Below are 26,900 nucleotides of genomic sequence, written 5' to 3'. Positions count from 1 at the left end.
CTTTCTTCCAAAAATTACACACAACCAGTAATAATCTTCCTACTTTTCGGCATTGAGTCGCCATTTCGGCCGAAGCAGATAGGAGCAACAAATGCTAGGCCGATTTCGGTCTGATTTTGCCTGGATGCCAAATGTCCATATTTGGTCATTTCTTCTGGAGGCTGACGGGTTGTAATTCATTCCTTGGTGCTTCGACTCCGACTGTTGCTGGAGTCTGTCTGCTGAAGGAATGAAAAACATGGTGATGTTTTCTTGGAGCCAAAATATGCACACACATACACACAGGCATATAGTACTAAATAGCCTAATGTTCATTATAAATTATGTCCATCAATACTTTTTGAATAATTCCAAATGTCAACTTCCTTTTTCCTAAATTGCTTCCAGATTCAATTACATTCTTTTTCTGAACCATTTATCCTGGGGGTGCCGGAGCCAATCCCAGCTAATTACAGCTACCCAATCGCAGGACAACAGTACACACTTGCAGCTAGCCTAGCATACATTTTACGTCACACTTTGTGGATGTGGGAGGTAAATTGGAGTACCTGGAGAAAACCCACGCAAGCCTGGAAACAAGCTGGGCTCAAACCCACAACCCCAGAACTGTGAGGCCGACCGCTCACTCGTTTGGCCGCTTGCTTCCAGATTGTCTTTTCATATTCAAGCATTTTAACCAATCATATTTCAGCGATTATTTGTTGCCAGGGTCGGAAATACAGCCTTCATAATTAATTCTGCGGGGCCCGTGTCGGTCAGACAGTTGTTCTAACCAATCAGAATTGGAGTTGGCGACAACAAGGCCTGTGATTGGATAGTGACAGATTGCACTGGGCAGTGCTAGAAAAGTGCACCTGGAGCTCGCTGCACAAGCAACCATAGCACATTGTTTTGTTGATTTAATAAATGAAGGTTTAACCCTAACTAAACTACGCTAAACGAAACGAAATAACCCAAAATGTAGGAACCGAGAAAAGGGAATTTCTTTGAACTGACAAACATGATAGCCACATCTTTGTGTCTTACTCCAAACCATGATGTGTCATCCCTTAGACAAAAAAAAAAAAAAAAGACAAATGACAAACCACATAAACACGCTGACTCATACACACACATTCTTGTGGCTCCTCCCACTGATCAAGTCAGTGTCCTGATAGCTTCTGATTTCTTGTATTGGTCTTCATTACAGAGGGACCACATCCAGCCAGGTAAGAATCATGTTTGCTCTCTTTTACTTATCTTAAAAACCGGGTTGTTTATGGAAGCAGCTCATTGTTATTCCAGGTTTGTTCCTTATTCAACCATTCTGTTTCTTTGAAGTAGGAAAAGTTAGTTTTTACCTCATATTGCTTCCAAGGAACGTCCTGTTTACAAAAGCGAATCAAGTAGATGACTCCCATTCAGCATGGATCGAAATATTAATTCACCCCCTCCCTCTCCCAAAAAAACAAACATTATTTTTTTTTTTATATTTCGGGTTGTTCATACTGCTTTCTCCAGGGAGCACTTTCAGAATAATCAAAGGATTATTTCAATTCATTTGACTTTAGTGTCATGTTAGCCTCCAGTGGTCATCTATTTAAATATTATTAGCTTAATCTATTATCTCCTAACTCCCGCTAGCTGTGTGAGGGAGATTTATCAAAACACACATAAAATACTAGGATAAAATACACAATTTTACTCATTTGTTGCCATTCATTTCCAAAAGTTTAATGTGTATTAAATTAATTAGATCTTAATTAGAATTATTATTTTATATTATTAATACACCTTTTTATTACCATTTCATTGTTGTCTCATTTTTACCCCAAAGTAAATTCCCAATGCTCACCAGTGTTTGGCCTGCCATTATACTACAATTGTATGTCGTTCATTCATTTTCTGAACCGCTAGGCTCACGGGGGGTGCTGGAGCCCATCCCAGCTGACTTGGGGCCGGAAGCGGGGTACACCCTGAATTGGGGGCTAGCCAATCGCAAGGCATGAGGAGACAAACAACCATCCACTCTCATGCTCATACCTAGAGGCATTTTTTTTTGGGACGTGGGAGGAAACTGGAAAAAACATGTAAACTCCACACAGTGAGGAGCCAATTGGGGTCGAACTCTAAACCGCAGAACTGTGAGGCTGACATGCTAACCACTCGCCCGCCGGGCCGAACATTCAATTGTTGCTGGACAATAAAAACCGGGCAGCGGTCCACATTGGTCCACAGTTGGCCCACCGTACGTAGTTTTGATGTCCGTGATTTAACGGTATCGTTTGTTTGTTCCCAGGATGCCGTTCGGAGGTGGGAACAAGTGTGGCTGTTGTCAGAAGACGGTCTACTTTGCAGAGGAAGTGCAGTGCGAAGGCAAAAGCTGGCATAAATCATGCTTCCTGTGTAGTAAGTTTGCTACCGTCCGACGCGAGGGCTGCCAAGGTGTGGCTGTGCATCGGGGAGGATCGCGGTGGGCAAATGTTTGTGTGGAAACATCCGAGTCCTTGTATGGCGAGGTTGAATCCGTGTGACAAACTTGGCCTTTTATGGAAGATGAAGCGCACGCGCCGCCCGAGAACACAGTGTTTATCTACCGCATAGTTGTTTTCTTTTCTAATGACGTACAGCATTTGCGGGGCGATTCCAACTGGATTCACTCTGGCTGGGTCAAGTGACACACACAAAAAAAATCTCTACAAAAAAATGATGTGATACAATTCATACTGCAAGGTAGTCTGTAATACTGACTTTTTGACTTTGAATCCAATCCCATTTTTCTCATGTTATGTTTTAACGATGCTAATCCGATGGCCATATTTTCAGACCCGTAAAAATTATGCAAAATATAACGTAACCAGTAAATGATAAATCATCTCGTTTGGAATGAAGCCAAAAAAATTGCTCTCTGAAGCGTTTGGACTTTAGAATGTAGGCAATTGATTTTTTTTTTTTTTTTACTTCTCCTTTGGTTGGAAGTGGTGTGCAGGAAGAACTTGGACAGCACAACGGTGGCCGTGCACGTCGACGAGATCTACTGCAAGTCGTGCTACGGCAAGAAGTACGGGCCCAAGGGCTATGGCTTCGGCGGCGGAGCGGGGACCCTCAGCGTGGACACGGGAGAGGCTCTCGGAATTAAAGTGCCAATGTAAGGAGGTCTATATTTGACTAAATCACTCTACTTTTTCCATCTTACAATAAAAAAAGAAAGGAAAACTGAAAATACTATTCCAAGTGAAAGTGGGTCGCTTTCCATGGCCGCCAAGTAGCTTAATATTCCTATTCCTGTTATTTAAACTTCATTTTGACCAACAATCTAACCTTCCCCTGACAGAGAAACTCAGCACCAAGCGACCAATAACCCAAATTCCTCCAAGTTCGCCACGAAAGCCAGCGGCTGCGATGTTTGCCCCCGTTGCGGAAAAACGGTCTACGCAGCAGAGAAAGCTATTGGCGCCGGCAACGTGAGGGAAAATCCAGACTTTCTTTAACAAAATTGACAATTACTCTTTTTAACATTTACCCACTTTTTTTTATTGCTCAGTCTTGGCACAAAAGCTGCTTCCGTTGCGCCAACTGCGGCAAAGGACTGGAGTCCACCACTTTGGCGGACAGGGACGGCGAAATCTTCTGTAAAGGTAGGCTAGCGTCAACAAGCTAACAATGCTAAGACGCGGTTGTAAGTGCTCCTTTGTGAATTTACAGGCTGCTATGCCAAGAATTTTGGACCCAAAGGCTTCGGTTTTGGTCAGGGGGCGGGAGCTCTGGCTCATTCCAAGTGAAGCCTCGTGTTTTGAGCCACGTCCATTTTGTTGACATCCACAACCGCCAATCCCGCTTTAGCCACGCTCAAAAGTCGAGGAAAGAATTTGGGAATTTGATGCGTCACGAAAGCTTGATAGGGGAAAGACGAGCTATGTTTCACGTTGATCCCAGCACTTGCTGTCAATTGCATCCGTTACGGAGTTAACAGAATAAAAGCAAAGACGGAAAGGTCAAAGGTCATTTTAGTCAAGCACAAAATAAAAATCCAGCATCTACGTCACTTGTCTTATTGTAGTATTGAATTAAGCTATCAAGTGTACATAACATATTTGATGGGGGGTGTGTTCGCGAAGGGAGGCGGGACAAAAGCGGGTAAGAGATAAATATGCCCTCGTCTGTGCTTCCTCCCATCACTTTGTCTCATTTCATCTTCCCACTAAGGTACGTAAGGCCTAACAACGCTTTTATCCTTCAAATCATCATTTTCACCGCATAAATTTAGCATATAACCCTTTTTTTAGGTTAAATTCCGTTAAGACGATAGGGTTTTGGGACAATAATACACGTTTGATCGTGTCTATCAACTGTGTGGTTGCTTACATTATTTTGTATTAAAGAAGAAAAATCCGTAACATTTTGTAACCTCGGTAATTGCTGCCATTTTGTTCTCTCACGTCTGCCCTCGCTCGGGTCTTTTTGCCAAAAATTCATTGAGTAATACTAAAATATGGGGGGGTTATGGGAGGGGGGCTCGGTCGGCAGCTTGATGTTACAGGCTATTCCTTTTTACAACAAAGACACCCCAAAAATGAACGGATTGCGATAAGATAAGACTTGGGAGTAATTGAATAAATAGGGACGGCTCCATTCTGGGAAATGCCAGACAGACACTCATCAATGCGGTGGAATGTTTCTGGAGTGGAAAGTGTATTAAGATCCTTTGGGGGCCCCCAAAAGGTGTTATTTTTGTCTTTCAGGATCAACGCGGATTGACAAGATGCCTGAGAAAGCGTAAGTGTTGTTTTGTGTCTGTGTGTATGTCATCTCGCCTTTGTTTATTTTTAGAGCCCGATTAGGAAAGACAATCAGTGCTAATGCCGTTGTTTGTTTCCATTACAGGGCCGAGGTACGATTTCAAACTACCTACTAGTATAACTTTACATGGATTCCAGATTTTGGTGCATTATGTAGGCATCTTATTCTGACCTCATCAAGACTCGACCAACTGGAAAATGCATTTCATTAAGTAGAAGCAGAGTGAGCTAAATCCTGAAAAATGGAGGGAAATAGGCAAAATAAAGATAATGTTGGAAGTACCAATGGGCGGAGGAATTGTACCATTGTCAAGGCTTCTCCCATTTTTAAATATTTGAAAGCAAGAACAGTCTAGTCCTAATTGGATCCAAATTTGAGGTGTCCGTGAGAACGCGATCCTGAATTTAATCCAAATTCCAACCAGATGAAAGACATTTTGCCCGTGTGTAGTGTAGCCATGAAATACTTTTAACGGGTGCTTTATTATCGTTTCCCGTTGAAGAAATCCAAAATCTCAGCTTCACGAAAGCTCATGCTCAAGGTGAGTGATGTCGCTCACGGTTGCATGACCGACCCCGTAGGAAATCAATAACTTGAGTTGTTGCGCGACAGAGCTTGATGGTGGCCAAGGCCAAGGAAGATCTAGAGCAGGAGCAGCTGGAAAAGGAAGCCCAGAAGGAGAAGTACCTGGACGAAAACGCACCCGCGTTAAACATCAACTCCATGAGCTTGGAGGAGCTGCAGGTGCCTGATTCTAAATTCACTATGCCCTTTCCTTGTGTCTCTTATTTTTGAAATACTCAAAATGACTTTATTGGTTGATTATCAAAGTGCTCCCACTTTTCTTGGACAAAAATTCAAACTATGACCGCTATTTCACTTATACATCTAGAAACTATGTGAAGAACTTCACTCCAAAATCGACATTGTAGATGAAGAACGGTACGATATCGAGGTCAAAGTTCTGCACAACTCACGAGAGGTAAAAAAACAACAACAACAAAACAAAACTTGCACAGCAAATGTTTAAAGTACTTCATTGTTCTTTTCCCCTTTTAGATTAAAGATCTGAACATCAAGGTGCTGGACCTAAGAGGGAAATTCAAGCGACCCAGCCTTCGGCGTGTCAGGGTCTCGGCCGATGCCATCCTGCGCTCACTGCTGGGCTCCAAGCACAAAGTGTCTCTGGACCTGCGAGCCAACCTCAAGTCTGTCAAGAAAGAAGACGCGGAGAAGGTCAGTGCATTTGGAAGGCAAAGTCGCAGTCCCAAATATTGACCGTTCCATTTTCAGGAAAAGACGGCGGAAGTCAACGACTGGAGGAAGAACGTGGAGGCCATGTCTGGCATGGAAGGACGCAAGAAGATGTTTGACGCAGGGGCTCCCGCCCAGTAGAGCCTCGCCAAACAAAAAAAGAAGCATTTTCATTCATTTCAATCCAGCAGAAAACCAAGTATGAAAACACTCAATTTTCTCCAGTTTTCTTTCTTTGACACTGCAATAAAGACAAAAGACAAATTCAGTTTTCTGTTCATGGAAGGTCATCAAGCCTTACCATCTTTGGCCAAAAAGTAGGACAAAAACTGTTTTTCATACCCATCAAACTGAGCATAAACTAACCTCTTCAGATTTGGTAAAAGTAAACAAACACTAATGCCAAGACTGATAGTAGTATTGCTAATAAAGAGGACTAAATGTGACTGGTAACACCAAGTACTAAAAAATAAATAACAGAATATGCAGTAATTGAGTATCATGAAATAAAAATGAGCTGTTTCATATTATATGGTATCATTTCGGAATTCTATATATTATATAAAGTATAAAAAAGTATCTGACCAGTCTGCGAGAGGAATGACTTGAAATAGTTAAGTCAGCAAGTATAGTAGAGTATAGTATACATATTTTCTTTTTAAAATAGACAGTACAGTACTGACATTGGCTGATTGATTAGAATTTAGGCCCTAATTTCTATGGCATAGAGGTTTTCCTTCTTCAGCAGGAAAGTAGTAATGAAAAAGTTATGCTGCAAAACGGAGGTTGGATTTTCAACAAGAAAAAACCACATAATGCATAAAATTGTAATGCTAGGTCCTGTTTGACTAGAGAAGTAGTTAGAAGGCTAGCAATTTAGCATTCTAGCTTCCGTGCATGCATGTTAGGTCTCACTTTGACCACACGGTGGTAATGTCAACTCACTACCAACGTGAATGTATGCAGTAGTAAGTACGTCTTTCAACAGACAACTTTACGTACTTTACTTTTGATTACTTTGCATGTATTCCATCATTTCGGGAAGGGCAATACGCGCTCTTTTTTTTCTTGCTGGTAGCCATCTTGGGTAGGGCGACTGGCGCTTGGAAATGACCTCGAAAAATACACATTGCGCAGTATCAGCACATTATTTTTTCGCACTCCCCGATACACCTGACGTCATTTTAGTGCCGTATCGGTACTGATGTGGATGTCGATTTCGGTGCAACACTAATAGCTTAGCAAGATCTGATGCGTCCTCATCTGTCCACTGGGTGGCAGTGACTCGATTGTTTATTATTATTAGTAGTAGTAGTATGATGATTAAATAATATTATTAATAATAATATATTAATTATTACTTATTAATTATATTCTTATATATTATTATTATGTATTGATTATTTATGTTTGCTGTTTGTCCACTTGGTAGTGAAGCTTTGAATCTTATAATTTTATTACACAATAAAAGCATTCAATTAAATTCAAGATACGTGGTACAAATGATGCAATTAACAATTAGCAACCCCACTGATGGTCGAAAAAGTTTTGAAATCATTCTAATATATGAAAATGTAGTTGTGTTCTTTAATAAGCTTTTAAAATCTTCTCCAATGCAGCTATGCTGAAGAGGGTCCAATTGCATCATGGGTACGCTTTTGTGCCAGTTACACAACCCTGGCACTCATTTGCGAGCAAGGTCTTAATAAAAGTCTTCTTACAAATCAAAGAAGCAGGCCGGGGGGGCCCCTGAGAGCCCACCGGAGTAGGTTTACACGTCCTCACTAAGCCTACTCTAATCCCCACTGTAGTGTCCAACGCGTCCAGGTTTTTAACCGTGTAAAAATAGTCAAAGCACATCCAGTAAAGAGCGTATGTTTGAATGGCCTTCGCCAACTGTTTGCAGGTATGTGGCCGCCGCCATTGTGCCGCCATGTGATCCGGACCCCGGTTTAAAAGCTTACCCGGACCGGGGCGGGGGGACGGCGTGGACACTTTCACCCTTTGTCGACGTCTCGCCACAGTGTCCTGGTGAGTCCGCTGCGGCTGCCTTTTCATTTTAAGCGCAAAGTGACGTTTTGGGTGTTGTTTTGAAAGGCGCAGGTACATTGCGGGCTGCAAAAATGTCGGACGAGGAGGAGGCCTACGAGTGAGTATACGACAAGATGGCGACGTGATGCCATGATGGAGAAACCTGGGACTAAGGCCTTGTTTTTGGTGTGTCTGTGTGTTTTGTTGCAGGGAACAACGTGAGTCTTTTGACACGTGCTTTACATAGAAAATGCCAAAGAAGGTCTGATCATTGCATGATCATTTAAAACAATTAAGTTGATATTCAATATTTGCAGATGACCATGCTAGGAATGTTGGAGAATACACAGAAATATTGTTTTTGTTCACATGCATGTACTAAATTGAATGAATTCCTTATGTGCTTTTGATTCATATAGTATCTCAGAAATACGATGTGCGATGATTTTTCTTAAGATTTTCCCTTCAAAGTAACACATTCATACTACCTATTATTGAATATGGAAGTGAAAATTAGGAATCAGGGGGCGGCTTATACTGGAGAAATTGTCAAATTCAACGATGTCATGCAATTTTAAGGGTTATTCGGGGAGCGAGTAAAAACGGTAATTGTGAGTGACTTCCTTGTGAATTTTAGGCTACTTGCGTGTCGTGACTTTCTGTCATTTTCCATCACAACGTGACATTTGCAACTGCCACAAATACACCCCTTATCTGCGGTTGTTTGTCGCGGGACTTCGGGGGCTTTAAAAGTCATAAAGTTGCCCGCCACCCTTCCCCATCAGCTGCTTGTGTTATCACTGCCACGTTATTAGCTGCTTTCCGTGCTTAAGCCACACGCTTATCACGTCGCGTGCTAAACCGCTGTGCTCTTTTGTATTTTTGTCCCGCTGCCACCGTCCGGGCAGCTGCGCCCGTCTACCGCCTTGACCTTTATGCCCCGATGCCAATCACCCAATTTAACTGCCAGCGTGTTGAATAGGGTTATCTTCGGCGTCCGATCCTACCAGCAGTATTGCATTTGCTGGCTAACTAGTGCCTAACTAACTAACTAATGACAAAACAAAAAATATATATTATACGTAGTGTAAATGATTTCAAATGATGAACACCAATGTTGGCTGGCTTATTCAACCCTGGAATATGTATACATACTACATAGTATTCACAGGGTGTGTTGTGGTAGTTAGTAAAGCTTTTAATGATTTTTTTATACAAATCTGTCAAATTTTTCAAGTGAGCATTTTTGCCAGCTGTTACTTTTGTTTGTGATTTTTCTTAGTTGGCGGTGACGAGCAGGAAGAAGGTGAGGCTTAATGTCATGTTTTGTCATGTTGTCAATTGAAAGGATATTATATAGTAAATGTATATTTTTTTGTTTTTTATGTCAAAGATGGCAACAAGAGATCAAGGTGAGAGATGATGGATTCAATTGATGGATTTCAATTTAAATCATTTATAAGATAAAAGAATCTTATAACTATAACCCACAACCTTAACCTAATTTCATTCATTAAAGTGGCTTCATTCACCATTTTAATTTTTATATTTGCTAATTCACAGTGTTATCATTTTAATTACTAACATCTATGACCATAAAATGTACTGTATATGTTACTTTTTTTTTTTAAATTTATGATTCTGAATTTTGTTCAGGCCTGGTTTTGTTGCCTGCTTGTCGGTCCCTAAAATCCCGGAAGGCGAAATTGTGGACTTTGACGTGAGGCCAACCCAGAATTTAAAATCCCGACTATCGATATGGACCGATTGGTGAGCTCGGTGCATCTCCTTCCAGGACATCCACCGCAAGCGGATGGAGAAAGACCTGACAGAGCTCCAGACCCTGATCGAGGACCACTTTGAGAAGCGCAAAAAGGAGGAAGAGGAGCTCCACGGCCTCACCGACCGCATCGTGAGTTTTCCCGTCCGCCCGTCGACGCCTCCTCGACGCTCCCTCCGCTCTCGCCCTTTTAGGAGAAGCGGCGCTCCGAGAGAGCCGAGCAGATGAAGATCCGAGCGGAGAGGGAAAAAGAACGGCAAAACAAAATGGCTGTGAGTGCCACTCGTTATTCTCGATCGGGTTTGGTTTGGAAAAAACAGCCACGGCCAAACAATGGTTTGAAATGACACATTGCCTTGCCAACAAATCTTTTAAAAAATACTGACTTTTAATATATATATATATATATATATATATATATATATATATATATATATATATATATATATATATATATATATATATATATATATATATATATATATATATATATATATATATATATATATATATATATATATATATATATATATATATATATATATATATATATATATATATATATATATATATATATATATATATATATATATATATATATATATATATATATATATATATATATATATATATATATATATATATATATATATATATATATATATATATATATATATATATATATATATATATATATATATATATATATATATATATATATATATATATATATATATATATATATATATATATAATTGACATCCTATACACTTTCTGTCTTTTTGTAGCTCATGATTGTTTAACTTGTCATACTTTATGCTCATTTTTAATATTTCAATATTATTTTAGGTGGAAAAAGCGAGGAAGGAAGAGGAAGAGGCCCAAAAGAAAGCTCACGACGAGGCCAGGAAAAAGTCCATCCTGAGCAACTTGAGCTTCGTCGGCTATAAAGTAATCAAATAGGATTCATCTATTCATAAATACCCCGAGTTTGTAATGTTTGATTTCCTTTGTGAAGACGCAGACGGGCCCCAAGCGGCAAACGGGACGCGAGATGAAAAAGAAGGTCCTCAACAACCGGCGCAAAGAGTTAGACATCGATCACCTGAGGGAGGAGCAACTCAGGTGGCAATCTGGCGACCGATCACGCGACCTTTCGACCGAGTCATTGCTATCTACGTGTCTCTGCAGGGAAAAGGCCAATGAGCTTATGGATTGGATGCGGCAGCTGGAGGCGGAGAAGTTTGAGCTTCAGTATAAATACATGAAGCAGAAATATGAGGTGAAAAGATTTTTTTGTTTTAAACTGATCGATTGATTGACATCATTTTAATAATATTTCCATAATTCCAAGATAGCAGGGGCTCTAAAATTGAGCCCTGTGGAATGCTTTTCTTGTGCTTAACTCACATTCAACAAATTAAAGTGACAACATTCTCTCCTAAATTGTACTTGTGCACTCGCAGGTGACTGTTCTGAGGAACCGTGTGACAGACCATCAAAAAGTGTAAGTCCACCCAATTATTTTAGGAAGAGGCGGGACTTAACTGGGGACAAAAAGGTGCCTCAAGTGTGGCTATGTAACATGCATGTATAAGTAGTTAGTGCGGAGAGATGAGGTAGAACAGCTGAGAGGTCTTAAGTGCAACACGATCATTTGGTGACCCCCATGCCATTCAAATCACGCCGCTAAAAACAACAGCGCGTGGTTTGTGAGCGGCTCAGATGTACTGATTTGAGCTTTGTTTTTCAGTTCAAAGGGAAGACCCAAGCGAGGCTTGAGGAAGTAACATCAAACGTCTCCGTGTTGATAAAAATAGGAAAGCATCCCCATGGCCATTTGCCTCAAATAAAAAGCAAGCAGCAAATGCACCTTCCATTTTGTTGTTGTTTCATCTCATCTCATCTCTCATTTGCAGAAATGCTTTATCCTCACTAGGGTGGCAGAGGGTGCTGGAGCCTATCCCAGCTGACTTCTGACCCTGAATTGGCAGCCAGCCAATCACAGGGCACGAGGAGACAAACAAGCATTCACGCTCACAATCATACCTAGGGGCAATTTAGAGTGTCCAATCAGCTTACCAGGCATGTTTTTGAATGTGGGAGGAAACCGGAGTACCCAAAGAAAACCCACGCAGGCCCCAGGAGATGAAATGAAATGAAATGTTATTATGACTAGATCATTTATGGGTAGTAGAAATACACTTGGTGGTGGCAGGTGCAATACTACTTATAGTAAAGTAAAGAAAGTGTTTATTCATCCAAGAACATTTATTTTGACCTACACACATTCGCAGGATTGCACTTTCTCAAGAGCATCAAATGCCAATTCAGAATGAAATACTGCAGTATATCTTCAAACTTGACAAAATTATGGAAACCATTTGGTGCAGTCATTCATCGGGCTTGCAGCGGTGGGACGTGCGACGATACTCGGGCAAGTGGTGGAGGATCCAGGCCGCCGGTGCAAGTGTGGCCACTGCAAACGCTGATATCACTAAAAAAGTTTGCTGTCACACAATGGAGCCCCTTTGTAAAAGAATAGAATTCAGGACAAAGGCATTAAGAGGTTCAGGTCTTACCCCAGCTCCAACGTGACACTTAGGAGGTTTGCTGCTTATAGATGCCGTGCTGACATCCATCCAAACCATCTTAGGAGCGCCTGCCAAAAACCAGAGTACCTTCTTCGTCTTCGCTGTCTTCGCCATTGCCATCCTGCTGTGCGCCAAAGCCCCAAAATGAGTCATTGAGTTCACTTGATGCTAAAAACCAAGGATGATAATTTGGGGGCAGGACAAGATTCAGCCGAGAAACTAATTGCATTTGGTCCTCAGGAAGAAAAGACCTGACAGGGTGGAAAAGCCTTTGAAGAAGCATGCTAAGCTGAAACAGCACACACACACATTTCAAAATTAGATTTCATTTATTTTTAAATTGAATAAAACGACCAACACACACACAAATCTAAATTTGGATCAAAGTATCGAACTATCAATACTGAAATGTTATATCCGGATATGATATTTGATAGCAATAGTGTTGATACTATTTTTTTCAGTTTTTGTACATGACAGATCACAAGGAGAATATGATTTTTTTTATTGCTAATATTTTGGGATTTTCATTTTTAACTCATTGACAGGGTTAGATGGCTTGTGTGGAGTTTGCATGTGTTTAATTGAAAATAGGTTGAGACATATACACATAGGCAAACAAACAAAATCTTGGTCACTTTGCTTTTATTTCCAACAAATGCAATAAATTAAAACACAGGCATAGGAATTAGAGTAAAGGCCCCTTTTTCTCTCTCAAAGATCTTTGAGACCACGAGAATGTGAAGACTTGGACGGAGCTGAACGCTGGTTGCCACCCCCTCGCAGGTCACTCTCGAGCTCCTTCTGTTTCTGAAGCAAACCCTATGTAGCAGACAAATGCAGTGGTTTTTGAAAACATGTTGTCCCCCTTTTCTGTACCTTTGTTGACTTTGTTACCTGTCGTAGTTGCTGGAGGCCTCGGAAGATTTCCTGCTGTCGTTGTGGGCTCGGAGCTGTTAAAACAATGAAGGATTGTCAACATTTTTTTGAATATATTTCTAGATAGGGAGTATTGCAGAAGCCACAATCCATCAGCAACTCACGGATTAGAAAATGTACCTCTTTTTTTGTAGTTAAAAAAAAAACTTGGAGAACTTAAAGACATCCACATACCTGATTGACTTTGAAAAGGAGTCTGGGTGGGGTCCAAGTGGATGACGTCTTCTGTACGGATATAAGGGATGAACTGGAACTCTGGAACTGAGGGTTGCGTGTTGGGAGGGGAGCACTCCCTGAAGTGTAAAAAGCATACAGCAAGGATAAGAAATTCTGTCACGCCCAGGCCCTCTAGTGGTAACATTTGAATAAGGAATGATAAAAGAAAAATATATTAAAGACCCCAGATCACGAAATTGAAAGTGGCTCCGAAGAAGATGAATTAGACGAGCTTTACTATACAAATTCAAACTGGAGACATAATCGCCATAACACGGCGCATATTAGTTAGTGATAAAGAAAAAAGGCAATGTTGGACATCACATCTCACCTTTGAGCAGAGGTGCCGGCACGCTTCCAGTTGTCCTGCAAGCAACAAACAAGTCAGGAAAAAGTCCTGACACGGATACGAACACGACGATGCTGCATCGCAGTGCTCACTTTCCGCGACTGGCAGTTCCGCTCTTGAAGACCAAGCATTTCTTCCTGCCTCTTGAGTCGACTTTCCTGCCTGCTCCTCTGTAGCGTGGCTGGGTAACGCTCCGACGCCGGGATGAAACGCTGGTCGGGCCTGTTCGGGAGAACAATGTCAGAGGCAAAATGCCGGCAAACAGTAGATGATCACAGGCACTATACTAAAACTACGTCACCTGCGTTTGTTCCAGCCGGGCTTTGTTTTTTCCGTCTTGAGCGTGGGGCCTCCTTTGGCGGCTGTGTTCTCCTTGCCGGCTTTGCAAATGCAGGTCGAAGAAGCTGCAGTGAGTGTGTCTGTGCACAAAGACGGCTGGATATTAGCAGCTAAATTAAGGAATACTAGGTTTTGTTTTTGTTTTTTTTTAACCTGTCTGCACAGCCGTGTCTCTCCTCTCGTCTGCGCTCCTCGCCGGATGTGGAGCTGAATGCCACACGTGTGTCAATGAGGCGCACTCGATAGACAATTAGTGACTTCTACTCACCACATCCGTGCACTGACTTCTTTCTTTCTCCATCTTCCGCATCAATTTTGGGCTGCTCCTATGTTATCACAAGTTGTTTTATATTTTGGAAGGAAAAAAACAAAAGACAACAAATTTAATTAAAAAAAAAAAAACAATCATTTTCCCTTGTGTAAAGAATGCATCAGTCAACTTGACTATGCTTCTTTAATGGTTTTATTCATCAAATATACCATTGATAGTTGAATTACAAAATAAACTACATTTCAATTTACACATTTAATTAAATTTTAAAATATATGAAGAAAAAAATCTTTTTTTAATTAAACTCTTCAATATATGTATTACTAATTTAATAATGTAATTTGAATGTAAAAAAAACAACAACATGAAAAAATTCCAACCACTTTTGCAACTAGAGGTACCAGAGTACTTTTTTCTGTACTGACCTTGCCTCGGTCTCGTTGCTTGACCTCCTCCTGCTGGAACCTCCTGATCAGCGCGTCCCTCTCCAGCAGGACTTTCCTCTCCTCTTGCTCCTCCTTTTCTTTCCTCCGAGCCTCCTCCTCCCTCTTTTGCTTCTGCCGCTCCTCCACCTGAGCTTGGATGTCCCTCTGTTGCTGCAGTTGCTTGAGCCTCCTCCTCTCCCGCTCCTCCATTTGAATGGGGTCCAGCAAGGCTGTCATGCTCCGGAGATAGCTAGCAAAATTTGCCCGTTTATTCGTGATTTATATCCCCCCCTTATTTTCCCCCTGGGGAAAAGCGCTATCACCTGCTCTTGGGGGCGTCTTTGGCTCCGCCGCCCACCGTTGGGACGTCGCCACCCCCCGTCGTGGACGAGGTGGGCGTCGGCTCTCGGTCAACGGGGGGCGGTAGAGTTAGGGCCGGAGCTTTGCGCTGCATCGAGTCGAAATGTGCAGCCCAAAGCTGGTGATCCTCCTCCTGTGAACATAGTGGAATCTTTGAGTTGGGTGTCGCGGCCATCGTTGGTAACAGACGGGGTGGTGACCTGAGCCAGCAGAGTCTTTTCCTGTCTCCTACGTTGGCTGCTCTCCTCCTTCTGTCGGTCCAAATCCTCCAACCAGAGCTTCCTCTGCTCCTCTCGCTTCTGGAAGGCCCACGCCTCCTCTTCGGGAGTCACCGCCTTGTAAGGTGACCACCATTAATCAATTACAGCCGTCAAACTATCCCATTAGCATTCATTTTTTTAAAAAAATTCCTTTTCATGAAAAAATCTTGACTTTTTTTTTGATATATCAATTTGGTGTTTTTACCCCAAGTCTAAGGCTTGACCTAATGGCTGCCGGCTGCTCCCTGTGGTGACTCCGCAGCTGTAGGGGGCGCTCACTTCCTCCTTCCTCTTCAACCTAAAGTTTGCATTGTAAATCACCACCCTAGACAATGCACTTCTTAAATGTAATATTTTCCATTTTCCCTGCAGCCTTACCAAGGGTAAACATTGCTGCTGCTTCAGCACCACCTGTGCATCTGCAACACAACAATTAGAAACAATTGAGTCCACCCCCCAAAAATACACCGGCAATTCAACTGAAGTAGGTTTTTCTGTAGGTTATGAATTAGCCAGCCTTTTTTTTTTTAAATAAGAAAGAGAAAATACCTAATTGCTGCAGCCACTGCGCCTTTTTTTCTTTCTCACTCACTCTGGTGTCAACGTCACGTTGCTCCAGCCAGCCCACCAAACCTCCGTAAGACCTAGAAAGCCATCATCAATATTACTGGCTACCATTGATGGCAACAGTCGTTCCATCCATTTGATCTGGAAGGGCTCACAGACCACCAATTTATTTTATAAATGTAAAAAAAGAAAATCTTAGCCATATTTTAGGTTATAGTTATCTGGAAAACTGTTAATAGATGCCTATTTAACCTGTTGTTGTCCATTTTCCTATTCTTTCTTTAACATATGTTTGTTTTTGGTTCCTGATAAAATAAAATAAAATGCCCTCCCAAGAATTATATATTAGTGTTACAACAGTTCCAAAAAAATCCAGTATTTTTTCAGGTTCTTTAAAACTCTAATAAATATAAACATGCAAAGCTCCTCATCTCACTTTGACACGGTTTCTTGTGGCGACATCTCATTTCTTGTTTTTCCATCACCTGCCTCTGCTAATTCGTCTTGTACTGCGCATTGTAAAAACACTGAGTATCAAAGCGATAAAATGTCTATTCAACATGTTTTTGTTTTTTTGCTTTGTTTTTAGTCATCACTCACAAGGAAGACTGGACTCCCCCGTCTCCACTGGGGCATCCTGGATGTCGTGCAAATCCTCCTCACCGCTTGAACACACCACCACATCTCTCGGTAGGTCGACATCGAGCGAATTTGTCAATCCGGATGTCTCCGCGGTCTGTGAAGACGTTTCCTCGGCTGATGTGCAGCTGCTTTTCTGGAGCTCTGACTTCATCTCCAATACACAGATGTAACGCCACTAGTCAGTATTAAAAGTCAAGTTTTGACATCCCTAGTTAAATACTTAAAAAAAAAGGAATGTCATGCCTCTAATCTCCCAATTTGATGACTGTTTTACATCAATCTACACTAAAAATAGTTTTGGGAAACTCACCTTGGGGGCAGTTTTAACTCCAGGCATTATTGTAGTACGCTCCCATGTCTTGGAGGCCGTTAGACCACCTCGTAGCCTGGCTGCCACCGCTCCAGTTCTAAAGGAGTTTCCACTTTCCGCCAATTGGGTCTTGGTACCCCTGGGTCGAGTCCGAAGGGAATTCTGAGGAAAATATCCCAATTTGTCTGTATTTATACTTATTTAAAGCTTATTAGAAACATTAAAGGGGATGGAGAGGTCCTTGTTGATTGGCTGTATTATGAAGTAACTGTCCCATGTTGACAGTTCAGCATGTTAAAAAAAGCACATCATTTATTATTTCACTGCAAAGAATCTGCTCATTATTGAGGGGTTCTTACCTTGACATTATTTCTTTCAACGCCTATAATGGAGAAATGATGAAAATATGAACGTTATTGCAAAAGAAGGGAGAGGAATGCGGGAAAATATTCTTACGCTGATTGAGGACAACCAACTTGGGTTTTCCATTTTGAAGTTCAAACAGCAGGCCATCTCTGCCCAAAGACAAACACACAAAATATATATTTCTTCATCCTAGTATGGAGTAATTATCATATTCCATTTCAATTGAATCCAGTGAGAAGTGCGAGTCAACATGCTAGGCGAGCTTATCTGAAAACAAACGTACCCGAGATACATGGCAACATAGGATGATCGGCCAAAAAATAAATGTTACATTAAAAATGAATCAGTGAGGTGGTCGATTCACAGACACAAGCAGTATAATAAAATCCAGAAGGCTGTTTGTTTTCGCTTGTATTGGATTCCCAGGCTTTCCTGGTTGTTATATTGGGCACGCTGGAGGCTGACAGCGACCTCATTGATTGGCTTAGGTAGTTGAGACTTTCGAATGAACCGCCAATCACGGAGTTTTGCGTCGTATGACCCTGCCGTTAGTGCGATGTTGCGTTTGCGGACAACTCGGTAATAGTGGGTTCATTTTTAGATACTTTCTCCAGAATGGGCCTGTTTAATGTTTATGGGAAACAATTACATTTACATGAATTATGCGCAAGATTGGGACTTAGATATAAAGTAGTAGTGTTGGAGGGATAAACCATATCAATGCAGCTATGAGTCAAGCTGGATGTTGGAATTTTTTTTCAACTACCATAAAATAAGCAGTTAATTTAATTAATTTTAAACGTTTATGAAAAACAAGCAATTTGGAAATCATTTGAAAACGGAATAGAATGCAACCAATTACCAAAATGGCCGGGAAAATGACGGCCGTTCCGACTGTCTCATAGAGTGCATTACGCATCTAGCTCATTTGCCACACTGTCCACTAAAGTGTCAAGAGTTGAAGCAGGTTTAACTATTTCAAATAAAAGTTACTTGTAGTATATGCATACACTATTTTACCCACATATATGTAAAGATAATACAGGTAATGATAAAAAAAAACTGCAAGAATGGAAGCCGCTGAGAAATGGTTTGGATTCGCGTACTTCCCCAAACAACCCACAGGGGGCGAAAAATCCCCACATCATCGCATAACAAGTCTGAAAAGCCAAACATGACGTTAGCCTGATGCTGGATGTTTTTGCTGCCACCCTCGCCATCGCCCTCGATTTTAAGCGAACTAGAATTCTGACATATATTCCCCAGTGGCCCGCGCATTTCCACCACAATAGCGCACGTCGCCGCTGTAGGGTAAGTCGTATCTCATCGTCGTTTGTGTCCGCAAAAGCGGAGGAGGGTGCTTGAGCCGTTAGCCACTTAGCTCCGTGTTAGCAAGAACCAGGCTCCGTTAAAAGCAAGTCAACTGAATTGACGTCATCCGGCGGCTAACCCCACGGCTACACGGGGCTAAACTATCACCGCTTCGATTCCCAAGAATTAAAGTCACCTATTTGTTTGAAATGATCGTGATTTAAAACAGTGGAGGACGTGTTAGCCTGGGAGCTAGCGTGTTGCCAGGCTAAGGTCAACAAGCTTGGTCGGTCTTGACAGCCAAGTTGATTGGAAACGTAAACGCGACCAAAGTGTCCGTTTTCGGATGGGAACGTTTGGGGGGTGGAATTTGGAAGCCGAACAAGGATAATGCCCCAAAGTTGTCCTAGTGCGGGCAGCCTCGATATTCGTGGAGGTTGGGGAGAAAAGATGGAACAAATTGAGTCAAATCGTCGATAGTATGGGGCTATGAAGTCGTTTGCTGCAATTGACGGCGATAGACGTCAAATTCACTGTACGTGTGTGTGTGTGGTAGTCGATCAAAGATATCTGAATGTTTTTTTAATTGACAAATAAAAACTGACAATTTGCGTTTTTAAATGTTGTTTTTTATTTTTAGCCAAATAAAAAGAAAAAAGTTCCAAATAATCACAAATAAATTAACAGGAACATTAATATTAAACATTCGTTAAGATTGACTCTTCTTTTCAATTAAAAGCACAAAATGTAATTTTGTTTTAGTTTAAGAAATATATATAGAAAATGTACTGTTTTTAAATAAACCTTTTTATCCATAAATATGTTTTTTAATGTCAACAAAAAACAATACACAAAATACATGAGGATGTTTACTGCTAACACAAAAAAACAGGATTGTTTTTGTCAACAATCTCTTCAAAATAATTCATCCAGCATGCAAAAAGCCATCAATTAAATTGATTATCCATTAGTTGTCGATTCATTGTGGCCACAAAAGTTTGATTAAATAATCTGAGAATGAGCTCACCTCCTAATTTTGTTAAAGCATCCAACGTCATGAGGAAGGCTGCCTCATCCTCACCATCATTAGCTCCTCTTCCTCACTGCAGCCTCTGGAAAACGTCCTGTCTTGTTTGAACGTCGCCAGAGGAAACATGAACGTGAAGGACACCTTCCCTTTAGTGAGCGGACACCAAATACACCCAGATAAAATCACCCCCAAGCTCTCGCGTAGGATAGTCCAATCAAATCAACAATTGATCCGAAATGCAGCTGCCACGTTCAATGGACCAATCGACTATCAAATTAGATGACTATTATGTACTCCTTGGGTTTTGAATGCTTTTTTGAAAAACATTTTAATTAAACTAACAGTACATTTTCAGCAATTATTTTACTTTTCTATATATGAATACTATTCTATTTTTGCCTTCAGATCCACCAGCGAATCCTGACAGATGAGGCGAGATAAGAGCCCTCCTCCTCCTCCTTGTGACGTGATTTGGCGTCTCGTCTGATGTGAGTCTGCTCGCCGCCAGCTTCTGGATTTGCTCCAATTAAATCAAATTGACCAAAGAAAAGACGCTTTGAAAATGGGATTAGGGTGTAAAAGAGAGAGTTTTAAATGTTCAGTCAGGGTTGTCAAGATTAATCCATTAAGATGGTTTTGCATGCAATGATTGCTTCATTTGCTGCTTCCATTTTTAATTAGGAAAAGGAAGTTTATTTTTTAATTATTTTTTGACTTATAAAAAATATAGACTTTATTACAAATAATGTATTTTTCTTTGTGTTTTTCTGTTATTGTTTGATATATATTTAAAATCAAAAACAGAATGAGAGAAAAACTCAATATTTGATAGTTTTATTGGTTTATATCTTTAAAAACAAAACATGTTTTTAGAAAAAAACTAAATCTATTATTTATAAATATCATTATTTAAAAATATTTTAAACAAGAAAAAACTGAATATACCCAGGTTTTAAATTTTTATTAAAACAAAACAGAAAACAGAAAAACTTTAGGTATCGTATGGGAAAAAGAATCAAATTCAAATGCTTTTTATTATCTTTCAATTGAATCTAACTAAGACATTTGCAAAAAATAATAACACTCAATCAAAAATCACTTATGAGAAAAAACAATTGAGCGTGCAGCCTGCAGTGACGACCATTTCTTGTCCCCGCAGGAAGCGCTGACCTTTGCGCTCGAGATCGGCGGTCCGAGGGCTTGCCAGCCGGTGTTCCGGGCTGGCGCCGCCTCCCCCCGGGGCCGGCGTGCGCTCCCAGCAGCCCGTGGTCCCCTGTGCCCCGCCCTCGCCATCATTGCCCGCCAGAGTCCATGTGCCGGGTCAGGACACGTCCGAGCAAGGGCTGCTTCGGTAGCCAATCAGTCGTTTAGAGACGTTGTCCAACTCAAAATTGGCAACATTTATTTATTTATCTATCTATTTTAAGAGTCTTAACCAACTCAAGATAGTCTATCCCTGTAATGTATTGTCTTAATGCCTCATTTTTATTTAAGGAAAATATATTTTTATATTATTAGATTTTTACATTGGAAAAACAGTACCCTCAGATACATGGTTTCATAACCTAACATTTTCTGCTTAAAATTTTAGACCACAGTAATGCAACAGCGAATAACGTTATAATTAGTTGCGGCCTGAATAAGTGAAATGATATCTTTCCATATTTTTATTTTAAAGCGGCACTCTTGTCTGCAGGAGGAGGTTCGTTTCTTCTGCCAGGAGCCATGTGCCTCCCGCACACCAACAGCATGGACAGCAAGCTGCAGGGGGCGGGGCCAGTGGCCGGCGCAACACTTCCATACCGAGGAGGAGGCGTTCCACTTGAACCCTTTATGCATCAGGTGCGGGCGGGCAAAGACCTATAAAACTATTGACCAGAATGAAGTTCTAATGCTGTGTTCTTAACCATTTGTGTATCAAAAATGGTTGTAACTATTTGTGCCTGTTTGTCTTTAGGTTGGTGGTCACACCAGCATGATGCGTTACGATGACCACACGGTGTGCAAGCCTATGATCAGCCGAGAGCAACGCTTCTATGAATCTCTGCCTCCGGAGATGAAGGAATTCACCCCTGAGTACAAAGGTACACATTTATTTGGAGCCTCAGCGACTTTGGAAGTCATCTTAAACTAAATTAAAACAAGTTGGAAACATGACCGGCCGGGCCTTGTCGGACCTTTTTAGGATTTATATGACAAATTGGCTAGGTTGTTTGTGTAAGATCAGCGAGTGCTCAATCTCGAGTGAACTTTTGTTCAAGTAATGTCGCTTTGAGTGGTTCGTGACGTTTTGGATTCGGCAGGTGTGGTGTTGGTGTGCTTCGAGGGCGACTCGGACGGCTACATTAACCTGGTGGCCTATCCGTATGGTGAGAACCACAACGCCAGCGAGGTGGGGGCCGGCGAGCACGAGGAGCGGGAGCCGGCCGAGCGCGAGCAGCCGCGGCGGAAGCACTCCCGTCGCAGCCTCCACCGCTCCTCCTCGTCCTCGGACCACAAGGAGGAGCGCACTGAGCGCCGGGAGGCAAACGACGCAGACGCCGCCGATAAGTACGTTCACCACACTTTTTTTTGCATTATGGGCACATGCAATAAATATGTCGATCATTAACCTAAATTTTTTTTACTGAATCTACATTTTACGTTATGTCAAGAAAATTAAAAGTTAATTTGGTAGGATACAAAAAAGATCATACAAAAATAAAATTTGAATACATATTTTTTTATTTAAAATTCATGTATTAATGTCTTATAGTATTTGATTATTATGGTTGGATTCTTTAAAAATAAAAATGGATGCATTTATCATTTTAATGAATTATATCTTAATTTTGTTCATTATTAGCTGTTTTTCAATTCAATCTTCTCTATTTAATCATTAAACAATACTATTTTTTTTGTACTTTTGTATTCATCCAATGCTTCATGTATACGTAGTTGTTATTTTTTTTAAATTATTTGTTAAATTGATAAATACTGACTAAACCTTATTAGAATTGAACTAAAATAAATGAAGCTCAAAATGTTGAAGTAAATCATAATTCAAAATGATAACTCCTTGCATGGCAGTAACCTGACCGAGCTGAAGAGTCCCAGGTTAGAGCAGAAGATCCACATGGACCTGCCCTTCCAGATGCTGGACTGGAACAGCGGACTGAGCTCTGAGAAGATCGGCCACAACCCCTGGAGCCTCCGTTGCCACAAACAGCAGCTCAGCCGCATGCGATCCGAGTCCAAGGACCGCAAACTCTTCAGTATCCTTCTCTTACTTGACAAACGTCAATTCAGTCATTTTTACGGCCAATGGTTGAACTATTGAGCCCGCTAAATCCAGCAGTTTGGTAGACCTGGCATTTTCTAGCTATTCCAGTGGAGTTAATGAGTTGTGAAATTAATTGGTTCCAGAACTTTTGTTGTAACTTGCAATTTTTGTAAGTAGGGTAGTACTTTATATGTAAATTCTCTCATTCCTTCCACGGTTCTCACACAACTAACAACTAAACCCTTTAAAATTGACCAGAGTGTCCCACCAATTTTGTATGAAAGATGTGAGAAGCACACAAATGAGAGAAAAATATAAGAAAATGATTTATTAATATCTTAAAATGAATAACACCAATAAAAAATACCTGAACATTTCCTACCTAGAGGCATTGGTAAGTAGAGGTAGAACTAATCTGAGAATTCTTCCCACAAAAGCGCTTGGCATGTTTGAAGACTCCATCGTGACTAGACGTTCTAAAAACTCAAAAAAAGTGGTTTCCATTGTGGTACCCATTTTGCGGTTGTTCTGGACTTGGCTTCCCTTAACATCATGCCCCACCCCAGAGTTCCTCTTGCTGGAAAATGTGGTCCACCATTTCTCGTACCCGTGCATCCTGGACCTCAAGATGGGCACCCGGCAGCACGGCGACGACGCTTCCGAGGAGAAGGCGGCCAGGCAGATGAAGAAATGCGAGCAGAGCACCTCGGCCACGTTGGGGGTGCGACTGTGCGGCATGCAGGTAAAAATGGCGCTTCTCCGTCGGCCCCCGTATGCGTTCCTACTCTCTAATGACGGCCAATCTGACTTGGGCAACAGGTGTACCAGCTGAGCACGGGCCACTACCTCTGCAGGAACAAGTACTACGGGCGGGGTCTGTCCGCCGAGGGCTTTGGCCAGGCTCTGCGGCAGTACATGCACAATGGGCGGGGCTTGAGGCGGGACCTAATTGAGCCCATCCTTCATAAACTGCGCAGCTTGAAAACGGTGCTGGAACGACAGGCGTCATACCGCTTCTACTCGTCCTCGCTCCTTATAATCTACGAGGGAAAGGTGCGTCTGGCAACCACAGAGGTCCAGTTTATCTGGAATTGGGAGGAACAGCTTTTAGAGTTCATGTTTCAAGACCCTTGTTCATCTGCCCATTCTAAATCTTAAAATCTTATCAATATCAGCCTATGAGATTGTTTCAAATATTTTTAAATAAGAAAATTGGACTATTTGTTTGAATAATTCCAAAACAATTTTTAAAAAATGAATAAAACATAGTGCTCTTCATTTTTTGTCTAATCGAAAGTATTTTTTAAAAATTAAATAATTAAAATGGTCCAACACATCTAATTCAAATCAATTCAAGTTGATTAAAATTGTATCAATTAGATGAGTTTTGAAAGATGATGATTAAAAATCCAATCTATTTATTAATAGATTAATAATTGTTATCAAGTGAATCGAATTTGTATTTAATGTGATTCATTGCCATGTTTGTTGTTTTCCTCAGAAATCGGACACTTTCACTAGTTTGGTCGGCAAGCAGAAGAGCCCCGAGGAAGCCCACTGCGTTCCCCCCGCGCCCCTGGCGGCCACGCCTCCACCTTTAGCCGAGGACCCCCCGCCTCGTCCGGACTCCTCTTGTGCCCCGACCCCCCTCACGCCGCCCTGTTCCCCCCAGCGGCAGGAGCCGCCGCCCCTGTTGGACGTTCGTATGATCGACTTCGCCCACTCCACTTTCAAGGGTTTCCGCGGCGACACGGCGGTCCACGACGGGCCCGACCGGGGCTACGTTTTGGGCCTGGAAAGCCTGATCCGCATCCTGGAGGGTCTGCGGGCCGAAAGCCCGCAGTGAACACGGGCACAAAATCCAACCTCCAAGTATATTCTGCCGCTGGCATGCGTCGCCACGGCAACAGCCCACATCAAGTCCCCTTTTCTCTGAAAAAGTGAAGTAGGTTGGGAATTCTCCACCTTCACAAAGGGAATGTCAGGATGACAACCCCAACACGGCACTTCCCCCACCATGTTGGATCTGCCTTTGTTTTTGCAGGGATTATTTCTGCCGGTTTTGACCGCCTGGCAGTTTTCCATCTAAATTTGATAGCGTGTCGCAAATATCTTGGAGGTAGTGAAGGTGTCAAACAGAATATTCAGAAGTTTGACCAACTCACTCTCCCAAATTTTTCGAATGCGAAAAAAAAACTTGAATCCTCTGTTACAGCTCTACCATTACACTCCACTTGGAAGAAAACGACCAATTTCCTGTCTCATGTGCCCCAACCCTACTGCGAAATGGCAGCTTTGTGAACCGAAAGAACATAAAAGCAACTCCAGCGGTTAAACACTCCAGCGATGATGTCATCCAAAGTTGAATTTGGACACGGAAAAAGAAAAAGAGGATCAGTACCGAGGGAAGAAGGTCAGATCTTTACCGCCATTTTGCAGCATGAAGCGGCGCTCTACCGCCGTTTTGCAGCACTAAGTGAGGCTCAGTGCTGTCAATCAAACAACTTTGAAAGCAATAGACTTATTTTTCTTGTCTTATTCCTCAGCGTAGACGAAGGGCCTCGTGAGAAGAAATTCCGTGTTTTCAGCTCCATTTAAAAGACAAACAGTATTGCGTACTCTACGTACACTAATGTGCACTAGCGTGGTATTCCCTACTGCCAGATGTTCTTTTAGTTTTAAGTGCAACCATTTCTTCACTTTACACTAAGGGGAAAAAAGGCACTATTTAAGTGTAAAGCTGTTTTGAAGTCACTGGTGGTCATTGACGCCGATAGACGTCCGTCCCATTCCATTGGTTTTCGCCATGTCCCACAAAAACGGCAAATCGTGAAAAATGAGGGATTATTGTGAAAAATATTTTTGCAGAAAGCCGTGTTGTGCTGCAAAAATCAGGAAAACGCAACAAACAGGCAATGTAAAAAAAAACGGGAATATAGTGAAAATCGGATACTATCTTTGCCTGATTGGTCGCCACTGACGATGCCCTTAGCGGGTTAACTCATTTTGCCTGACCCGAATGAACTTTGTGTGTTCGTTAACTCAACTAATGGACGTCCATTGCCGTCAATGACCCCAAAATGTGATCACACCCCGCTTTTTAGGACGCACCTCCTGGTTTCCCGTGACATCACCACACACCCGTCTCCGGGACCAATCGGCGGGCCTCCGAGGCCGTAACAGGCGCTCGCCGACCCCCCATCCCCTCCCCCCCAAAAAGGGCAAATGTTTTATTTTTGGGGGTTTATTGACGTGATAATTTATTTTTTTATTGTACCTTTTACCTGCCTGGGTGAATGTCTTCTATGTCTCTTCCAAAGTGTAAAAAAAATAGATGATATGCTCATAGAGTGACATTTCAGGGGATTATTTAGCAGTATTTTACCAGTACTCGTCTGGCGCTTGCGCCAAAAACTGCGTGTGTCTGACATTTTGAGCGCAGGAGTCGCATGCACCCACCCACCCGGTTTAAAATTCTAGACCCCTTAACTGTGCTCCCTTACACACGTGTATGTTGCCATGGCTATTACTTGCATTTATTTTCTACAGCCAAAACATCCCCAATTGTTTGGTAGAACGGTGACAGTGAGATTAAAGCTTTCCAGGTTGTTTTGGTTTCCTGTTGTAACTTGTTTTTTTTCTTAAGTTTACATGCTGCGATATGATTGGATAAATTTGGCCTTTTGGGGCATTTGCACTGAATTGAACGAAAGTCCCTTTTGACACTTGATATCTTTGGATCATTACTTTATCGTACTAAAGAAAAGTGAGTAAATAATTACACATGGAAAGCCTTCCTGTGTTTATACTTTGTT

The 26,900-nt window shown here is 41.7% G+C and overlaps 5 protein-coding genes across 9 annotated transcripts; 4 read left to right on the top strand and 1 right to left on the bottom strand.

Annotated features, from left to right (window-relative positions):
* The first annotated feature begins 935 nt into the window (after positions 1–935).
* Positions 936–4,019, top strand: LOC144203253 (cysteine and glycine-rich protein 1-like). Its single transcript, XM_077726631.1, has 6 exons — positions 936–1,208; positions 2,279–2,388; positions 2,959–3,127; positions 3,314–3,443; positions 3,524–3,617; positions 3,685–4,019. Exons 2-6 carry the CDS (start codon positions 2,280–2,282, stop codon positions 3,759–3,761), a joined length of 579 nt encoding a protein of 192 aa, XP_077582757.1. The 5' UTR covers positions 936–1,208; position 2,279; the 3' UTR covers positions 3,762–4,019.
* Positions 4,020–4,506: 487 nt separating this feature from the next.
* tnni1b (troponin I type 1b (skeletal, slow)) lies at positions 4,507–8,327 on the top strand. 3 transcript variants are annotated; one of them, XR_013327644.1, is made up of 9 exons: positions 4,507–4,755; positions 4,864–5,320; positions 5,392–5,523; positions 5,672–5,761; positions 5,839–6,015; positions 6,073–6,232; positions 7,940–8,064; positions 8,131–8,182; positions 8,275–8,327. XR_013327644.1 is itself a non-coding variant. In XM_077726633.1 (5 exons), the coding sequence occupies exons 1-5, from the start codon at positions 5,312–5,314 to the stop codon at positions 6,172–6,174; spliced, it is 510 nt and encodes a 169-aa protein (XP_077582759.1). In that variant the 5' UTR covers positions 4,507–5,311; the 3' UTR covers positions 6,175–6,563. The 3 variants fall into 3 exon arrangements, 1 of the variants encoding a protein (XP_077582759.1); XR_013327643.1 differs by having other exon boundaries at positions 4,507–5,320; XM_077726633.1 differs by lacking the exons at positions 7,940–8,064; positions 8,131–8,182; positions 8,275–8,327 and having other exon boundaries at positions 4,507–5,320; positions 6,073–6,563.
* A 232-nt stretch (positions 8,328–8,559) lies between these two features.
* On the top strand, positions 8,560–11,716 carry tnnt2b (troponin T type 2b (cardiac)). Its single transcript, XM_077726632.1, has 10 exons — positions 8,560–9,370; positions 9,458–9,476; positions 9,721–9,784; positions 9,860–9,976; positions 10,039–10,116; positions 10,694–10,795; positions 10,863–10,969; positions 11,036–11,126; positions 11,311–11,351; positions 11,598–11,716. The coding sequence occupies exons 4-10, from the start codon at positions 9,878–9,880 to the stop codon at positions 11,632–11,634; spliced, it is 555 nt and encodes a 184-aa protein (XP_077582758.1). The 5' UTR covers positions 8,560–9,370; positions 9,458–9,476; positions 9,721–9,784; positions 9,860–9,877; the 3' UTR covers positions 11,635–11,716.
* A 1,350-nt stretch (positions 11,717–13,066) lies between these two features.
* Positions 13,067–17,964, bottom strand: ccdc66 (coiled-coil domain containing 66). Of its 2 annotated transcripts, none has more exons than XM_077726629.1 (20): positions 17,766–17,964; positions 17,573–17,631; positions 17,476–17,498; positions 17,117–17,278; positions 16,765–16,900; positions 16,601–16,673; positions 16,147–16,241; positions 15,976–16,016; positions 15,803–15,895; positions 15,538–15,672; positions 15,301–15,470; positions 14,978–15,227; positions 14,550–14,607; positions 14,435–14,488; positions 14,244–14,361; positions 14,035–14,164; positions 13,925–13,959; positions 13,552–13,670; positions 13,336–13,391; positions 13,067–13,260 (listed from the first exon to the last, which is right to left on the bottom strand). In XM_077726629.1, exons 1-20 carry the CDS (start codon positions 17,774–17,776, stop codon positions 13,153–13,155), a joined length of 1,926 nt encoding a protein of 641 aa, XP_077582755.1. In that variant the 5' UTR covers positions 17,777–17,964; the 3' UTR covers positions 13,067–13,152. The 2 variants fall into 2 exon arrangements, with proteins under 2 accessions (XP_077582755.1, XP_077582754.1); XM_077726628.1 differs by having other exon boundaries at positions 16,765–16,957; positions 17,766–17,962.
* Positions 17,965–18,616: 652 nt separating this feature from the next.
* On the top strand, positions 18,617–26,694 carry ip6k1 (inositol hexakisphosphate kinase 1). 2 transcript variants are annotated; one of them, XM_077726956.1, is made up of 10 exons: positions 18,617–18,793; positions 20,229–20,311; positions 20,983–21,174; positions 21,520–21,665; positions 21,781–21,907; positions 22,127–22,373; positions 22,893–23,077; positions 23,652–23,827; positions 23,905–24,138; positions 24,587–26,694. In XM_077726956.1, the coding sequence occupies exons 3-10, from the start codon at positions 21,135–21,137 to the stop codon at positions 24,929–24,931; spliced, it is 1,500 nt and encodes a 499-aa protein (XP_077583082.1). In that variant the 5' UTR covers positions 18,617–18,793; positions 20,229–20,311; positions 20,983–21,134; the 3' UTR covers positions 24,932–26,694. The 2 variants fall into 2 exon arrangements, with proteins under 2 accessions (XP_077583082.1, XP_077583083.1); XM_077726957.1 differs by having other exon boundaries at positions 18,618–18,793; positions 20,983–21,143.
* Positions 26,695–26,900: the final 206 nt, after the last annotated feature.

The sequence above is a fragment of the Stigmatopora nigra genome, chromosome 10, assembly GCF_051989575.1.
Source record: "Stigmatopora nigra isolate UIUO_SnigA chromosome 10, RoL_Snig_1.1, whole genome shotgun sequence".
NCBI classification, from domain to species: domain Eukaryota; kingdom Metazoa; phylum Chordata; class Actinopteri; order Syngnathiformes; family Syngnathidae; genus Stigmatopora; species Stigmatopora nigra.
The sequence above is the reverse complement of the archived record's forward strand: the minus strand, read 5'-3'. Positions and strand labels throughout refer to the sequence as shown.

Excerpts from the sequence above, each read along its gene's own strand:
- tnni1b (XM_077726633.1), top strand. Across the intron at positions 5,524-5,671 it reads TGAGCTTGGAGGAGCTGCAG|AAACTATGTGAAGAACTTCA; the intron begins GTGCCTGATTCT and ends TTATACATCTAG. Across the intron at positions 6,016-6,072 it reads AGAAAGAAGACGCGGAGAAG|GAAAAGACGGCGGAAGTCAA; the intron begins GTCAGTGCATTT and ends TTCCATTTTCAG.
- tnnt2b (XM_077726632.1), top strand. The coding sequence starts at position 9,878 with ATGGAGAAAGACCTGACAGAGCTCCAGACCCTGATCGAGGACCACTTT. Across the intron at positions 10,117-10,693 it reads AACGGCAAAACAAAATGGCT|GTGGAAAAAGCGAGGAAGGA; the intron begins GTGAGTGCCACT and ends ATATTATTTTAG. Across the intron at positions 11,352-11,597 it reads GTGACAGACCATCAAAAAGT|TTCAAAGGGAAGACCCAAGC; the intron begins GTAAGTCCACCC and ends TTTGTTTTTCAG.
- ccdc66 (XM_077726628.1), bottom strand. Across the intron at positions 14,165-14,243 it reads CCCGGCTGGAACAAACGCAG|GCCCGACCAGCGTTTCATCC; the intron begins GTGACGTAGTTT and ends TCTCCCGAACAG. Across the intron at positions 13,960-14,034 it reads GGAACTGCCAGTCGCGGAAA|GACAACTGGAAGCGTGCCGG; the intron begins GTGAGCACTGCG and ends TGTTGCTTGCAG.
- LOC144203253 (XM_077726631.1), top strand. The coding sequence starts at position 2,280 with ATGCCGTTCGGAGGTGGGAACAAGTGTGGCTGTTGTCAGAAGACGGTC. Across the intron at positions 3,128-3,313 it reads CTCGGAATTAAAGTGCCAAT|AGAAACTCAGCACCAAGCGA; the intron begins GTAAGGAGGTCT and ends TTCCCCTGACAG. Across the intron at positions 3,618-3,684 it reads CGGCGAAATCTTCTGTAAAG|GCTGCTATGCCAAGAATTTT; the intron begins GTAGGCTAGCGT and ends GTGAATTTACAG.
- ip6k1 (XM_077726956.1), top strand. The coding sequence starts at position 21,135 with ATGTGCCGGGTCAGGACACGTCCGAGCAAGGGCTGCTTCG. Across the intron at positions 21,666-21,780 it reads TTGAACCCTTTATGCATCAG|GTTGGTGGTCACACCAGCAT; the intron begins GTGCGGGCGGGC and ends GTTTGTCTTTAG. Across the intron at positions 21,908-22,126 it reads ATTCACCCCTGAGTACAAAG|GTGTGGTGTTGGTGTGCTTC; the intron begins GTACACATTTAT and ends TGGATTCGGCAG.